Source organism: Oryzias latipes, chromosome 3 (assembly GCF_053564925.1).
Source record: "Oryzias latipes strain Hd-rR chromosome 3, Olatipes_Hd-rR_3.1".
In the NCBI taxonomy this organism is placed as follows: domain Eukaryota; kingdom Metazoa; phylum Chordata; class Actinopteri; order Beloniformes; family Adrianichthyidae; genus Oryzias; species Oryzias latipes.
This window is the reverse complement of record NC_136239.1, coordinates 20,755,330-20,772,176: the sequence shown is the minus strand read 5'-3', so window position 1 is coordinate 20,772,176 and position 16,847 is coordinate 20,755,330. Positions and strand designations below refer to the sequence as shown.

At 38.8% G+C, this 16,847-nt stretch overlaps 1 protein-coding gene across 25 annotated transcripts in view; it reads right to left on the bottom strand.

Moving 5' to 3' along the window:
* Nucleotides 1-2,229: 2,229 nt before the first annotated feature.
* Nucleotides 2,230-16,847, bottom strand: part of LOC101172063 (LIM domain only protein 7) — a 28,422-nt gene continuing 13,804 nt past the window's right edge. For 2 of the 25 annotated variants that reach the window (XM_078945143.1, XM_078945145.1), the window contains 23 exons: nt 14,589-14,648; nt 13,755-13,914; nt 13,298-13,443; nt 13,064-13,220; nt 12,283-12,930; nt 11,791-12,129; nt 9,385-9,499; nt 8,710-8,871; nt 8,471-8,634; nt 8,312-8,375; nt 8,178-8,234; nt 6,792-6,827; nt 6,405-6,430; nt 6,201-6,308; nt 6,006-6,089; nt 5,355-5,536; nt 5,187-5,231; nt 4,896-4,948; nt 4,093-4,252; nt 3,791-3,970; nt 3,583-3,682; nt 2,899-3,001; nt 2,230-2,761 (listed from right to left, as the gene is read on the bottom strand). In XM_078945143.1, the coding sequence (XP_078801269.1) occupies nt 2,739-2,761; nt 2,899-3,001; nt 3,583-3,682; nt 3,791-3,970; nt 4,093-4,252; nt 4,896-4,948; nt 5,187-5,231; nt 5,355-5,536; nt 6,006-6,089; nt 6,201-6,308; nt 6,405-6,430; nt 6,792-6,827; nt 8,178-8,234; nt 8,312-8,375; nt 8,471-8,634; nt 8,710-8,871; nt 9,385-9,499; nt 11,791-12,129; nt 12,283-12,930; nt 13,064-13,220; nt 13,298-13,443; nt 13,755-13,914; nt 14,589-14,648 (3,172 nt within the window). In that variant the 3' untranslated portion in view covers nt 2,230-2,738. Of the gene's footprint in view, nt 2,762-2,898; nt 3,002-3,582; nt 3,683-3,790; nt 3,971-4,092; nt 4,253-4,895; nt 4,949-5,186; nt 5,232-5,354; nt 5,537-6,005; nt 6,090-6,200; nt 6,309-6,404; nt 6,431-6,791; nt 6,828-8,177; nt 8,235-8,311; nt 8,376-8,470; nt 8,635-8,709; nt 8,872-9,384; nt 9,500-11,790; nt 12,130-12,282; nt 12,931-13,063; nt 13,233-13,297; nt 13,444-13,754; nt 13,915-14,588; nt 14,649-16,847 lie in introns of all 25 variants that reach the window. The other 23 variants (XM_078945144.1, XM_078945166.1, XM_078945153.1 and 20 more) reach the window with 17 other exon arrangements.

The window sequence follows — 16,847 nt, the reverse complement described above, 5'->3', positions numbered from 1 at the left end:
GTCCGTCCACAAAGCAACAACAAGCAAATCCGTGCAGACACCGCTACTCTTACTTATTTACATTGTGCCTCATTACAGCTTACTGCGCCTCTGGCAGTTTCTTTTTTTCACACTCCTCAAGAGCGTCATAAAAATAAAAACATTGCAGAGGTGTATGATTTACAGGGGATTTGCATCGGCACGACTTCCTCATAAGGACAGAATGCTGCCGTTCATGGGGCCTTTGTGCAGTGACACTTCTGACTGTGCTTAAATAATGGCTGCACAGTAACCTTGTGAATGAGGGGTTGGTCACAAATGTGCGCCGGCTTTTTAGATGTACACATTTTCGATTTTTAGACTGAAGTCAAAGGCACTTTTTCTCTGACGGGGAAAAGGACAAACATTTATCTTCCCTTTTACCAGTAAAGACTGCTTTACTCATTTCCTGTGAGTCAATTTAGCAAAACTACAAAAACAGTTTGTTCACTAGGAGTGGGTGATATTATTTTTGTCTCTGTGTGCACAGTTCCAGCTTCTCGAAGCATTTTAAAGTTGGCATTTAGATTTAATGTTTTCAAAATTTACAGTATATGTGGCACACAAAAAAAAGATTGTGGGTTTGGCAGTTTATTTTCTTGTTGGCAGTAACGCAGAAAAGTTAAACTGAAAGTATTTTTCTCGTAAGTAGTGCTGTATTTGAAGCTACGTGCCTCGGAGATGTGCATTCCAGCGGCCACTTCCAATGAAAAGTGCATGTAAATGTGGTTATAGGTGCGTTTCCGGCTTCTGCGTTCAAAACCCGTGTTCGAGCTTCCCTACACGAGTTTTCAAGGCGGGTTTTGGGTGCCAAGTACAAAACAAATTCATTGAAAGTGCTTTGAAAGTTAAATCAGCTGAACTTTGCCCAATCGGGGACTCGGATTTGATAGTGATGAATGGATTGTGTCCCTTTTCATTTGTGGACGTGCCAACCGTTTGAAATTTGATCATGGAGCCGAAATTATAAAACACCAGGTCTTTCATGCATCGGAACAGAGCAGTGAAAGAAAAAGCTTGGAGCAAAATTTGCATGATTTGCACCACCTCAACATTTCGCACCAAGCCTCTTCCAACTGCGTGGTATACACTAGCAGCAGGTAGCAACAGTCCAGTCGGAACACACCATGCTTAATGCGTGTTCAGCAAGTTCTTAAACATGTATGGTGTGAACAAAGCATGAGAAACACAAATTCATTGGAAGGAGAAGCTGATTCAAGTATCTGACCTGGATTTAACAAAAACTGTTTTTTTTGTGGGTTAAATTACTAAAATCTGAAAAATAATGCTGCAAAGAACTTTTTCAAACAAACCCAAGCTTCCTATTGACTTGGAAGAAGCTTCCACAGCTGCAACAGCATAGAATCATGAGATCTCATGATGCTGGTCATGCTAACGTAGAATGACATCACTCTAGTGTGGACTACATGTCACCTTTTTCTGTGGGGGAAACTCGCAGAACAAAACTGGATTCCAGAGCTCATTTTAATACTTTTTAGGAGTTCATACAAGATGGACAATTTACCAGTTAATATTCTCTGAGGTTATATAGCATATACCCTCAGAGTCTCATGCTCCAGTTATTTGTAATTTGTATGATTAGTGAGGAATCTACCATCTAAATACTCCAATAAATCCTTTAAGGTAAAAATGTTTATTTTGGAGATATAACTGAAAAGTATTTGAGTTTCTGTGAAAGTTAAGACTTTTTTTTTTTTTTTTTAAATGCTCCCCCCTACTGCCATAATAAAAAAGTGCACACAGCACACCCACTCAGTTTCTCTGAAATCATTTAAACTTGTCTGGTTACTCCTTTCACCTTCAGAATCTCTACCTAACACTGAGATAAACACCTTTTTTTATGTGTTTGTTTTCACCATTTCACTTCCCATTTCTCACCCATATATTTTATAATTCAAGCAGAAATTCTGTTATACTTCTCAGAAATGTTGATGCAACACTTAGGGAGTGTTGTATTACACAACGTGTGAGGCCATTTAAAGCCCCCGCCCTCCCCAAATTAAGAGAATGGAACCTGCTTTTGCATTCAAACTTGTCAATGAGGACTCCAAACAAGTAAAAGAAAATTTAAGGAGTCTTGCTCATGTTTTTTCAACACATTTAAATGATCTTATTTCCAACTGTCCTTAAATCAGCCGTGATGCCAATTATGCCACCATGTGGTGCAAAGATGAACAACACATGGGAAACTTGTATTACACTTGGTGCACTTTATTTACCATAATTCCTCAGTACAAAGGCACATACACCTGTGTTGAGTCAACCCACTGTGCACATTGTGACATTTAAACAGTGTGATATAAAAATGCACCTCCACCTCCAACTTGCAAAACAGCTGATCTTTATTGGATTGTCAGAAATAACTGGGTAAAAGTACACACAAAAACAGGATCAGTAGAAACACCAACTTCAAATTTCTACAAACAAATCAAACCCTTAAGTTCCCCATTTCATTTATTGCATCTAAATTTAATGGAGATTTAGGACAAAAAAGGTCAAAAAGCATAAAAGCAAGTATTCAGAATCTACCAAGAGATCCTCAATCTGTCAAATCACATTTCATCACATCTTTCAATTGTATTAGTAGTGAGGAAACAAAAGCCCATCATTATCTAAAGGCATCAGTTTTTGAATTATTTTCTTCAGTAGTGGGTGCTATTCGCTTAATTCACTCTTCAATCTGGAGCACTGTCTGTTGGTCAGATGAGGAAAGCACCATTTGCTAAAATGTATAGGAAAGAACAGTTTTATTACAACAAAAATAGATTTTTTTTAAAACCTGAAAGAGCGTTTAATCTTTGTCTGAAACAGAAAGAAGTTCATGGAATCAGTATAGGTCACTCTCTGATAGATACTCACACTTGAGTTGGAAATAGCAGTGTTCACAGTAGAGCTTCCCGTTTCGAACGCGAACCTGGACCCTACTCTTGGTTCCAGCGAGATGTCTGTGGCAGCCCACGCACTGAGGAGGACGGGGAAGTGAGAAAAGGATCAGTCTACAAGAAAATCCTGCCGATGTGGAAAGAGGAGCTTTTGTGTTGAAATCCTCCACCCGATTGTCTGTCACCCAAACATGGAATCAAGCTTTGTGTCTGCAGGAAACCCTTTCAGTACAGTACGACGTGCACGCTTTGCCTGCACAGAACTGAACAGCAGAGCTGCAAGACTGAAAGGCCTTCTTATCTATGTGCATTTAATGATCAAGTCAGCTAAATGTGGAAATAACACTCTCCTGAAAAACTTGGGAAAACCTGTGGAATGAAAGCCCTCTGAACCCACTCAGCCACTTAAGTGCACAAAACAGACTTCTAAGCTCAGCAAAGGAGCAGAAATAAAGGATCTCATGCTACGCCAGCACACGGGAAAGCATAATTAAGTGCAATGACCACATGTCCAGGACACAAGTTTGGTCAAACGGAACCACCAATAATCTCCCAGGTGCAAAAATAGAAAAAGGGGTTGACATGCCAGCTGACAAAGGCAGAGGCTCATTTTTGAGGAATGTAGTTCTTACCGCACCTCAACCCCATAGTGACCTCTCACCTGGAAACAGGTGTAGTGGAAGAAGAGGCTAAGAGCTTCTATGACCATGGCTGCACCACTACCCAGGATACGCTCACACACACAGCAAGTCCTCCAGGTACTGAATGTCCAGGAGCAGCACACGGCATCATTGTGAGGCCAGAATGTATAATAAGATGACAAATAGATCTCCGCAGAGAGAGGTGGAAATATCACACTAAATAAGTACCTGACATGTTCCATGTATGCATTTCTCCCAGATAACATTGATCCTGTGCTGTAGCGGGAAGAGGCTGTCCTGTTTGGAGTAGAGTAACTCCCAGTAGCCGAATTTGAGCGAGGGTAAGTCAATGCAGGAGGAGGGTCTGGGGAATGATGCAATACATCAAGGTTGTCCAGTGACTCACATCTGCAAAAAACGAACCAAAGCAGAAAGAGTAGGAAGAAAAAAATGAAGGCAAAGAAATGAATGAACTCAATTCAAAGGTGGAGAAGGCCAAACAGAAATCACAATCCAAATGATGGACTCACCTTTTTAAGGAAATAGGAGCATCTTTGTAAAAACTGTTGTTGCGCTGACGAATCCAGCTGTTGTCTGTCAAAAGCTGATTCCTTTTCTTCATCTCCTCTAAAATCTGCCGGCGCTCTTTCTCAGCAGTTGACAGACGTCCATTTCTCTGGCTTTGGTCACCTGAATGAAGGAAAATGTGTGGCTAACCCTGTCTAGGTATGGGCAATATATTGGTCCCAGTATCTGTATCGGCTGATATTTGCATAATTTGAGTTATTCGGTATCAGTCCGCTATTTAAAAAAATCTACCGATATTTTACAGAGTGTTTACAGAAATACTTTATCTTTAAAATGTATACTTGTTCTTAATAGATTGGGAAGCTGATGTTTTCGGCCATCGTCAGTAATTGACTGTTTTCAGGTAAATGTAATTTTTGATAGGAATACATGTTCCTAATAGATCCCTGGCAATGGGAATCTTGGGTTTATAGCCATGTCATATATTCAATGAATGCTTTGAGATAAATTTACGGTATATGAAAGTTTTAAAGTAATACTGTTTCTATGAGATCCTTTGCTCAATGTTAAAAAGGTCAAATACAATGTGACTGTCCAGTAAAAGTAAATTTATGCATTTTTAGTAAAGAAACAAAAAGGAAATCTAAACTTTGTGTTACCGTAGACTCTTAAATATCGATATCGTCAAATCTCAGCTATCGGCCACAGTTACAAGGGAAATATTGGTTATCGTTTCGGCTGGAAAAGAATCTGCCCATCCCTAACCCCGTTCATTTTTTGTGTGCAAAATACTGGGTTAACTGACCTGTTGTCTGCCTGTGGGAACTTGCTAAAGCCGGGGTGGACAAAGACTTGGCCCTGTAGGACAAAAAAAAAAAAACATTAGGTCAGACATTTTTATTCCCTAAATCTATGATGAGTTACAAATCTGCACCACATTGACCTACTAAATTATGCTTTGGCAGGCGGCACCAATTACAACAACAAAAGATTTCTATAGGTTTTACTTCACTAAATGTGGACATGAATTTTTAAATACAAATCTGTTCTTTTCTTTACGTGAAATGAGTGAAATGTAAATTTGTTTTGTTCTGACCTGCATGCAGAGGACAGCCGAGCAAAGCCACAAGAACCCTCAGCCCTGAGGTACAGCATTAGCAGCAACAAGGTTCAGCAAAAGCAGCAGAAGGCACCATAGCAAAAAAATAAAGGAACATTTCTGTAAACCGCACAATCTTAAGGGAAATGACAACGATTTCTTTACCAGTCTTTTTCAGCAGTCTTTTCCGTGTGCACATGCTGAACATGTTTCTGGTGTTTTCTCTCAGATTCTCTCAGATCTCTTTTAGGGCTCTGCCTTTCTTCTGGACCTTTCTTTGTCCATCCATTGACATGAGGCTGAGAGCTGGAAAAACTCTCATGACCCGAGCCAAACACATTCTGATTCTAAACGCACGAGGAAAAAAAAAAAAAAACATTTTAAACATGACTATACTTGAAAGAATTACTGATTTCAGAATTAAAACATTTTAGTAACTTGAAATAAATTGTTGATTACAGTTCTCCTTTATTGCTGTTAAACCCTTTCTTTTACAAACTTTTAATCCTGCTGAGCATTTTTTTTAATATAAAAAAAGACTAAATATTTAAAAAACAATGTATATTTCTATATTTCACTTTACTAAATGAAGCATTTCATGGCAAACATTAAATAGAATCTCAAAATTCTGATACAACTAGCAAATGTTGCAAATATATTTAGTTTAAATCTCGAGGTACCACCAAGTTGCATGGGAGTAATTGAGTAGCAATAATCGAGTGAAAAATAGTACCTTGCAAACTGTACATCACATATTTAGATAAAATTTATGGCCATTGATTAAAAAAAAAAAAAAAAAAAAAAAACGGGAAGTACCGTTGACTTCCTGCCTTCCACTGCATCCTGCTGTGCTCTCTGCCATTCTGCCTCCAGCCTCTCCTGATCTCGCTGGTATTGCTCCTAAAAAACATGAATACAAAAAAGAACCTGTAAAACGATGCCTCTGCACCAAATTTTAAAATTTCCTAGATGGTTTTGCATCTTCTGCTTGAAAAAAATATAAATAATTACCTGTAGGAGGCGCTCTTGCTCTTCCTGCCACTTCTCCAGGCGCTTGCGATCTTCCTCACTGTCCCAAGACCAGGAGGAGGAGGAGGGTCTGAGGGATGGCACCTGGAGCTGCAGATGCACAGACAGAGCTCAGATGAGATCAGTGAACGACAAATGCAAGAGACTTTAGGGTAAACACAGCTAAACACACTTGAAGTCACTTACATCAGATATTGCAGATTCTGAACCTCCTGTGAGAGAAGAGGATCAGTTAGCAAAAAGATCGTCATCACTATTCTTAAAGGTCTGAAAATCCACTACAATGCAAATGCAAAGCATTACATTCTTTACCGTCCTCATCCCATAAAAAAACAAAGAGCACACACACAAAGTTTGTTGTAGGTCCTGCATGCACAGAGTGTTGTGTTTCCTCATCCTAAAGATGCAACAATATAAACACTGAAAAATACATTCATGTTCAACTGCAACATGCATGCCAAAAACTAATCTGTTTAGTTCACTTGCTGATGATGAACAAACAGAGTTTGCACACTTCAAAATCCAGCAAAATGCTCAAAACAAACAGAAGTGACAGACGGAGCAAACATTTACCACACAAGTAAACCCATGAGCTGATTCCTGCACAGCCTGCAGAGGGAAACCATTTCAGGACACACAGAAGAAGCATCAGCAACCACAGCACACAAATCTGAGACTGTTCCATACAGCACAATAAATGCAGACGGTAAACAGGCTATACGAGCGTTTGAGTCCTGAGGTTGGTCACGCAAAACAAAGTGATTTACTTTAAAAAGTTGCTGATTTTTGGCTATAATTTAAAAAAAAAACGTTTGAGGGGGAAAGGACTATGATTTGCAATTACTGTAATTTCCGCTACTTTTGTCACACGCTTTCAACCCTGTGGCTTATTTAATGATGCGGTTAATTCATGCATTTTTTTTTCTTTTTCATGTATTATATCTAATGACCGCTAGGGGCGCTCGAGCAGAAAGGGTTCAAGAGTGAGACGGGGAATACGGAAAATGTGTCGAGGAAGCGTCAAGTTTAATGTAAATTCCTGCTTTGTGAATGAATAGCACGAACAGACCCTCATGGAAAATGCAGGAAGAAATGCACGATGCAGCATTCAAATTAAAAGCAATTGTTAAAGGCAGTATGAAAAAAATCCACAGTCACCAACGGGTTTGGAAAAGCCAGTCTGCTCAAAGGGCCTCATAGTGACACTGACAGCGAAGGAGACACAGAGAGTGTGTGGGGAAGACTATCTGACGCTATTCCAATCTGACACTAAGGAGGAAGACTTCCATGGTTTCAGTGCACAGGAGGCGCGTGCCGCGCAGAGGCACGCCTATAAGTTACTGCTGCTAACAGTGACTTTTATTCTCTCTCAGAGACTTTTACTGGTATGTTTTTTTTTTAACCAGCCCCGTTAGTGCTCTTACTACCATATTGCTGCCGTGTTACTGCCACGTCACAGGCACTGTTTGGAATGCGAGCTGTGACGGTGTGGCAACTCCTCCAAACACAAAATCCCCCGCCGGCCACTTCGCAAAGGAAAACCGGTACAAGTATTAATTACAACGCAGTATTCTTTGTTAACAAATAACAGTAACAACTAGCTACTAACTAATGAACTCACTATATAGGTGTTCTAGAATGACTATGTGTATGTGTGTCAGCGCGCTGTGTGTGTGTAAGAGGAAGGAGTCGGAGCAGAGCAACAGTGAGAGAGAGCCCTCCTTCTTGCGCTGCACGAGCTCTCCCCTCTTACTTACACATGCGGTGCGTGGTTTCAGCACATACACATCCTCATTCTACAACATGTGGGCACGTGCGGCTTATAATCAGGTGCGCTCTATAGTCCAGAAATTACGGTATATCTAAAATTGGTTATTGTATTGTACCTAAAAACACTTAAAAGCTAACCAAGCCAAGCCACCAAAGCTGTCGCAAGTGGTTTTCAGCCCAACATTTTACCTTTCTGGTTGAAAAATTCTTCTCTTCTTTTTTTATTTTTCCAACTAAAACTATAATCTACACACAAAGGAAAGTCAAACTGAAAAAAGTAGTGCATAATATTCTGTATTTAAAATAGAGTATTCTGATGTTACCTTTACTTCTGGATACAACAAGATCATCAGTAAGCTTTCCACTTGTAGCTTTGACCTCCTTTACCTGATTAGATTAAAAACAACATCAAAATAACCTCAGTTTAATGTAAAGTACTGGAAAAGCTCAATATTTACATTAGTAAGCTAAAAGATGCTCACATTGGGACTCTGCTCATTCAGTTTGGATTCCTGTGCCTCTCTCATCTCTGCAGAGGTCTGACGATCTGCACAACCTATCAGAACTGGTGCAGCAGCAGTCAGATTGAGGGTCATCCTGCTGGGAGCTGGCTGGTTTTGGGGGTTTTCCTCATTGCTGCTCCAATCTAGGGAAAGGGAGGGAAAGTGCTGATCAAAGTGTTTTTTTCCAATGCAAATATTTCAAGATTTCGTTTCTTTACCTTTGATGCCGTAGCGCCGAATGTCCATCGTCAAAGTGCCAGTTTGAAGGGAAGATGCCATTTTGTCCTTCCACAGGTCGTGGCTCAGGTGCATCACTGCAACTCCATCCACGGCCACAATCTCATCGTCCGCACGCAGCCGACAAAGCTCCGCGGGACTGCCTGCAGGCGCAGGAGGCACCGGGAAAATTAAAATGAGAACAAAACACCACGAGACACCAGGTCGAAGATTCATGTTTACGCTACCATGAAGTGAGTATAAAGCGAGAGCTTTGTGATCCAAGCCGATTTGTGGGCCAGTAAACAGAGACTACATCACAGCAAGTAAGTGACACCACTGCCACTTCTTCATTATTAATGTTTACATTTTAAATCCCCTTTTCCTTTAGTCCTTAAGGTAGAGAAAACCTCATACTGAAAAGCTGTCATTTGTCTGTTTACTGTGGTAAATCATCTTTTTTACAAACATTTACATTTTGTTAATTAACTCAAAAAATGTTTTCAGCGACTCCCTAATCTACAAACCAAATAGTGATAAGTAACTAGAGGAGCACAGAAAACATGTGTCAGCATGCAGTAGAATTACAGTCTCTGTCATAGCATTTATAGACAAAACCTGTATTTATCCACATCAACAATTATACAATAGATTATAGTAAAAGTTTCTAATCTTACCAGGCTGAACTGCTTTTATCCTTGCCCCTTGTGAATCCCAGACAGTCTTGAAACCAAAGTCTGGTACGCTGTTTGGTTTAAGAGTCAGAGTCACTCTCATGTCACTGTGTTCAGCCTGAAACAAAGACACGGATTAAATAAGACACCATCTGATCCGATGTCTTGAGCTTCCTGCTGGGTAACTGGAGACCTACTACACTAGTAACTGATATTGCTAATTATTTCTCTTTATATTAGTTTGTCAAAAACGCTTAATCAGTACTTCAATGTACAGATTTAGACTTAACAACTCCCATCTTCTTAAACTAAGAGATGGGAAAACGTCACAGCCCTGCTGACATGAGTACTTTCAAATGATCATCTGTCAACTACATTTGGTGGATGATGATTGGCTGAAAGTCATCTTCTGAATTATAACATAAATGAATGCAGCCAAACCAGTTTATCATGTAAAAGATACATATATACAGTTAAAACAAATTGTACGGATGATTCTAAATTCTAGCAGGGGTTTATAGCTTCATGATGAGCTCTGTCATCTGTGAGCTGAATTCATGCTGCTATTGAGATAAGCTCATTCCAGGTCCAACCATATGAAGATATACACATCAAATTGTCCTCAGTAATGAAGAAAACTGGGAGGAGATTGTTCTGCAAAAATACCTTGTGAGTAACTGAGATTCATCTTTAAATATAACATTTCTCAAACGAAAAATATGGAAACATCAATTTCTATAAAACAATGAACATCACAAAGTCTCAAATCTGATGTTGACGCCATTCCATGTTAAAAGTACAAAAAATTCAAGTTTTTTATAAAACCCTGTGGTTTTAATTTTCAAATGTAGAATCTGTTTGGACCTAATTTTACAGTTTTGATGTAATGTTAAATACCACCGGCTGTTTTCAAAAGAATGGAGGCCATCCATGTCAAACAAAAATACAGCAGTTTTATCAAGATTATTTTCTTCAAATGTAGCAGATCTAAATAAATCCAATTGAGGTTAGATATGTTTGCTGAAATGTGGAGTTCACCATCAGACATTTTTTAACCCCATTTCTTGTTTGGTGATAAAATGATGGTGATAGTTTAGGTTTCATAAATCATTTCATGGAAGTATTGCACATTTTGGTAAATAGTCTTCTCTGCTATTTTAATATCCCTAAAACTAAATGTTAGCTCTCCAGATTCTTTTCCTGTTAATGACAAAATACACAGAAACCATGCTAACAAGATATAGTAAGTTTTAAAAACAAAAAAAATGATTCTGCGACAGACTTTTGCAGTATTCAATGACCCTTTCATAAAACATGTTTTAGAAAAAAAATGTGTTGGATTTGGGAAAATGTAACCGATTCAAAAATCGTCAAAGTCTCCACAACATAAAAATGTAGTATATTCCTTAAAAGAAAAATCAGTTCACCCCATGTACAAGTTAAAAGAATGATTCCATCACTTCTGCCACCTATTGGTCAAATATAAAATGACACTTGGTCCCTCAAGTTATTCATTTTTATTAGTCAATTGACCTTTGAAGTGACTCCCCCGTTATGAATTGTGTGTCTGCAGATTAAAAGGGAAGCAGGCAATTCTGGATCAATGTATGGAAAAAATGCATATGCATTTATTAAAGTTTTCTTATCTTTTCACTTGTCAAGTGGTCATTATTTAGAGGCCTGACAATCCTTTTCATCCAACTTTAAATCTGCTGCCGACTGAACCAAATGAAAACTTTCTAAAACCAGTCAAACGCTCAGAAAAGCCACATTACCCAAATATGTGTATGCGTGTAATTTCTAAATACACTGAAAAAGGGCAGCAAATTAACAAATACAGTTTCTAAATACGTTACAAGCATTTTAAAGCGACCCTTTGAAGTTTTGAAGCTCTCTTTGTATTGTGTCAAAACAGTTTAAAATTCAACTACGAAAGGTATTAGATAACTGCAGATGTAAAGTGTTTAGAAAATGAACACTTTAAAGTTGACAAAATGGCTTAGATCAGCAGATGAGTAGTTGCATTTCAAACTGCAATTTGCTGATTTCCTTGTCCAGCAACTTAATCCATAACTTTGTCTTTTTTAATGTTTTTTGGTCTTAAAATGTTTTTCACTGCAAAGATTAGCATTTGTAAAAACTGAAACTCATTTTAGTCAATCTGAAATTAGCCAAACAAATGACCTTTGATTTTTGCAGTTCTTTCAGACAATGACCTCTCAGACACTAATAATCATACTTCAGCAAAACAGGAGGAGCCTATTTACTAATTCTTGTTGGGCTCTGATGAAGGATCTTCCCAAACAAAGCAGGTGCCACAATCTTCCAAAGTAAAACAACTAAATCCAGACTGACATTTTTTCAGTTTCTGTACTCTTAAATGCACATAATATAGATGTTACAACATACCTTTGATGCAGCAAATGTTCCAGACAGTGGAAAATGCGAGCCACTGCTACTGCAGTACTGCAGGCTTGTGTAAGGCTGTGGTAGTGTCTGTGTGTAGGCCTTTTGGGGATGGAAAGTTGTCTGAAGAGAAGGCTGGCTGGAGAAAGCAGCATTGTTTGCATCTCCCCTTTGTTCTGCGAGTTTCTGCTTTGCTTGGCTGGCTTTTTTCTGTCTGATTGATGCCTGGTACTGACCCCTCAGATGAGCAGCGGCAGTCTGCCTTTTGAGACCCAATTTGCTGGGTGGACAATGGGAATCATTCTTTTCAGCGCTTAGTGGCAAATCCTGACTGTCCTCTACCTGCAGAAAACAAAAACAAAAAAAAAAAATTTAAAATAAATCGAGCTGATGAGAGACAAAGCATTTAAAAAGCCCATATTCCACATTTAAAGGTTTAAAATTTAAAAAATGACACAAGAAGAAACAATCAGGTTTTCTGTGGTTAGAACTCACGCTGAGCACTCTAGATAGTGAGGTCACCCTGAGCTGCTTGGATCCAAAAGGTCTAGGTGCGATTGTGATGGCAGGAGAGAGACGAATGCAGCTCTCAGACTGGCGGTAACCCCGGGGAAGGCCGGCTGAGGTCGACCATGACAAATCTCTGCTCTTATACTTTGAGGAACCTGCAGCCGGATGGACTGTGGCGCCCCCTGCTGGTTCCCCATGTGACTTTTGGCTCTCCTCTTGGGATTTGTAATTCTGATGCAGCAAGTCCTTCGTGGTTGCAGCTCTGTCCTTATCAAAATTAGTAGTTGCAACATTCTCTTTAGATTCAATGCAAAGAGCACTTCTGCCAGAACTTGACAATGATGGAACAAGATCATGTCTTTTGGTTGATAACACAATATCTTTTGGCTGTGTGGTTTCAAGAAGAGAAGAAAATTGTTGCATTGAAGCATTATTTGGCTTGGTCTGTTCCGAAATGAACCGGTGAGAGGCTCCCCTCCCTGGAGTTTTAGCTTGTGTTTGAGAGGTGAAGGGTTGCTGCACAGAAGGTGCTGTAACTCCTCCTTCAGATGCCAAAGAGGCAATGTAGGCGTCTTCACCCAAGGTGCTCTGATCGGATGCAGGCTGAGGTTTAACCGATAATTCTGAAGAAGACTGGAGACACAGATTAATGTTGACAAGCTCTAATATGCAACAAGGTCAAAAACTTTTTTTTCATTTTTTGTTTTGTTATTTTCAAGTGGTTATTAATTCAATACTATCATAATAAATAAAAATAAAATCTTACCTGAGCTACATCTTTAGAACTGGATGGAAGCTCAGTGGCATGGCTGCGAGAAAGTGGTGCTCTAGTATGTGGTCTGAAATCGGAGCCAGAGGCTTTCGATGGAGGGGAGATGGAGTATGGGCTTGGAGCAGAGTGGTGCTTCCAAGTGATCTGATCTCTGAAAAAAAGACTTAAACACATTCAAGTCATTAAAGTGGTATTTAATTCACCAATTCAAAGCACAGCTGTTCGTACCGTTTTATTGGACCTTGGGCTTCATTCTGTTCAAAGTCAGCCATAGCCCCGTTGGTCATCTGGTTAATTACATGCTCTCTGTCTTGTGAGGATCTGAGAAGATCAAACTTTCCGCTTCTGCGACGTGTTTTCCACTTTTTCAAGTCCTGAGGGAAAAATTAACCATTGATAGGGCAAATATGATTGAAGGGCTACATAATCATCAATATTTTACCAAAAAAAAAAAGTTCAGATAATCACTTCATACTGATCCGTTTCAGAATTGACCTAGACTGTGTGACAAAACTGAGAACATTCAAAAATTTCCAACGACTGCGACAGTCGACTATAGAAGATTTTTTGTTAAACTATTGTGGATTTTAGTCTAGAGGCAAAAACAGAAAATAACTAAAAGAAGTGGTCCTGGAGCATTTTTTTTTTTATATAATAGCTTTTAGAAGAGGAAACTCAGACTTACATCCTGCCACTGAGCTTCACTGTCCTTGGCAGCCACACTACACCTCTTGTCCTGATTCCACTCGCTTGCTGAGCCAATGCTTTTGTCTTTACCATAAAGGCTTCCATTGGTGACTTTACGCACAGGATACACCATGGGGATGTCACTGAGGGACTTGCTCCTGAGTTCACAGACAAACAAGCAGGCTGCTGAAAAGAACTTAGAGGAAAACTGTTGTGGCTTTTTAACTGTACAAAACAAATTGACAAGTCCAAAAGGATCAAATGCTAAAAAAAACGAAGGCATTTTAGAAAATGCAATTTATTCCAATTAATGGATGTTCTTGGTGGTTTAGAGGTTGTGTAAAATCAGTCCACTTTTTGCATAATTAACACTGACTTAACTCTGTACTGCAGCATTATTTTTGATCATAAGCAGAGAAATAATTTGTGGTGTCCTTGCACAACAGCATGCCAATACATTTCAGAATGTCAGACATTACATGGTGAATGCCACACAAAAGCCAGTTTGACTTACAAACACACTGCATTTAGACAAGACAATCCTTAGCAAAATGTGAGCAGAATGGCAGAAAAGTTTGACACAAGTCCTAAAGAAGAAAAGTTGATGCAACTGTTATGAGGAAAGTCTGTCAGAAGTTGCTTTAACCTCCTGCCAAGAAGTAAAGTTGCAGTGTTATGTATCAAGCATGGCCTCTTTGAAGAAACATTTCCAATATAGTACATAACGTAAGCACACGGAATGCAAGGAAAAGCATACATGCATCAAGATGCAAGCAAGCACGTACTGCTAGATAAGTCACAAATCCAGAAAAGCTTCAGCTTTCAGACTCACCAAATCCAGCCAGGGTTGACCTGAACTGGTGTGTTAGGCCTGACCTGGATTTGACTGATTCTACAGAACCAAAGAGGGACACGAGTACTGATAAATACAAACTGAACTACACATAAGAGATAAAAATGGTACCACAAGCATACAATCATGGTTAGAGTAAAAAAAACAACATTTTAAACAGTCAAAGCAGTTGTTTTTACTATATTTAAAATTAAATAACTTAAACAATGCAGCAAATGACTCAGACCATTTAGCAGTTGATTGAGTTTAATTTATTTTTTCACACAAATGTTAGGTGACACCACAAGGGGAAAAAGTGTTAACCAAAACAGTATCTGTTATTGGCACAGGGAACCGATAACACATTAGTCATGTCTAACAAAAGCAAATGCGTCACTCGGTAGGATTCTGTCAACCCCATAAACAGTTCCATGATAGCAACTAAAATAGTACAAGATTTCTCACAGTGAAGAGAAAGAAAAAAAAAATAACAAAATAAAATATTAAAAAACAAAAAAGCTAGACTTGACCACACTTGAAATAAATGTATATATATATATATATATATATATATATATATATATATATATATATATATATATATATATATATATATATATATATATATATATATATATATATATATATATATATATATATATATATATATATATATATATATATATTATTTTTAAAGGTTGGTGGGTGGCAGTTCAGGCTTGGAAAATGTCCTCAGAGTTCTCCAGATATGGCAGAGAAGCTTTGCAGGCTAGCAGACGTTGAATGCTGGGAGTCCAAGTCTCCTGCAAAAGCCAAAGCTTTCTGGCTACAATCAGATGAAGAAAAGACAGAAACAGGGGGGAAAAAGAAGAGAAAAAAAAACAGAGGGGCGATTATACATTTAGAAAAAAGTAAAAACTGAAGGGTTAAAATGCCATTGTTCACAAAAATGCTGGCCATTTCAAACAATGTCTCACTCTTCAAAAGCCAAGTTTTCTGCTAACCAAATGCAGCTTTTTTAGTTTGATTTATCTAAGTTAAAATTAATCTCTGTTCAAAGCAGTACTATGTTTAAAAAGCCATCATAAACAGATTAAATTTGCTACCATCGGTGTGTTAATTTTTACAATAGAAGTCGTCACACTCAAATCTGTAAATGCAGTTGTGAAATTACTTGTTAAAGCAAAGCAACAATTAAAAACAGTTTTGAATCAAAACACACTGAAGTAAAAGACTTTTTTCAGCTTAGCTGTGATGAATTAGTTTGCATTTAGCTGACCTCTGAACTGCTGGGTAAGGGTAAAAAAATGGAGTCATCAGACCTTAGGCGGAGCATCTTACGATACCACGGTCGCCTCTGGGAGCCGAGATAGATCCTCTTCACACGGACATCCTCCTCTGGCGTCCAGTATCGGGGCAAGAAGCGGTTATGTTCAGGGTTGGGGGATGCCTGATGGAGGGCAAGCCGCAATCGCCGAAAATACAAGTCATCAAGGATCGGGTCTGCCTCTGTATATTCGTCTTCTGAGTCTTCCTCACATGGAAGTTGAAGGAAAAACTCTTTATCAATGGCATGCTCAGGAGGGGGTACTGCGCTGAGCTGAGACAGCGGGGCATCAACGGCGCTGCGGTAAAGAACGGTACATCCACATTCACAGCAGACCGGAATCAATACAGACAATCTTTTAATGAGGATTAGTCGCAGCGAACCAAATTAAAATTGTGTTTTAAATCACTGCGTCAAAAGAATATTGGAAGCAAGGCAGTTACATAAAGCTGGTTAGATGCTGCCTGTCAGATTTCAGGTAAGACTAGTTGAGAACCACAACCTATGGCCTGACTGCTGCATTTTAACCACTCATTTACCAACCTAACATAAAAGTCAAGTCATTGTTTTAATCATGCACGGTTTTCTTAAAAACATTTTTGCTTTGGAGCATATGCTGTTCATTTTATTTACTTTTACTACAGAACTATTTCTTGTGGCTTTTACTTTTCTTCTTTTTTTTTTAACTTATTTTGAATCAACAGTCTAATAATTTTAAATGCTGCTCGTCACCTTTACAATAAATTAGTTAACTGTATTAAAAAAAGATCCTGTTTCTGACATGCCAGGCCAGTGCTGCTCGGTTAGCTGCAAATTCATCCGATTTTATCTGACTTGTGCCAAACTATTCACTGGACAGGCCTTCTGCAAATGTGGAAGAATGCAGAGAAGAAATTCTCCCCGTTTGTTTTTCTTTAAACACTGTAAACCGA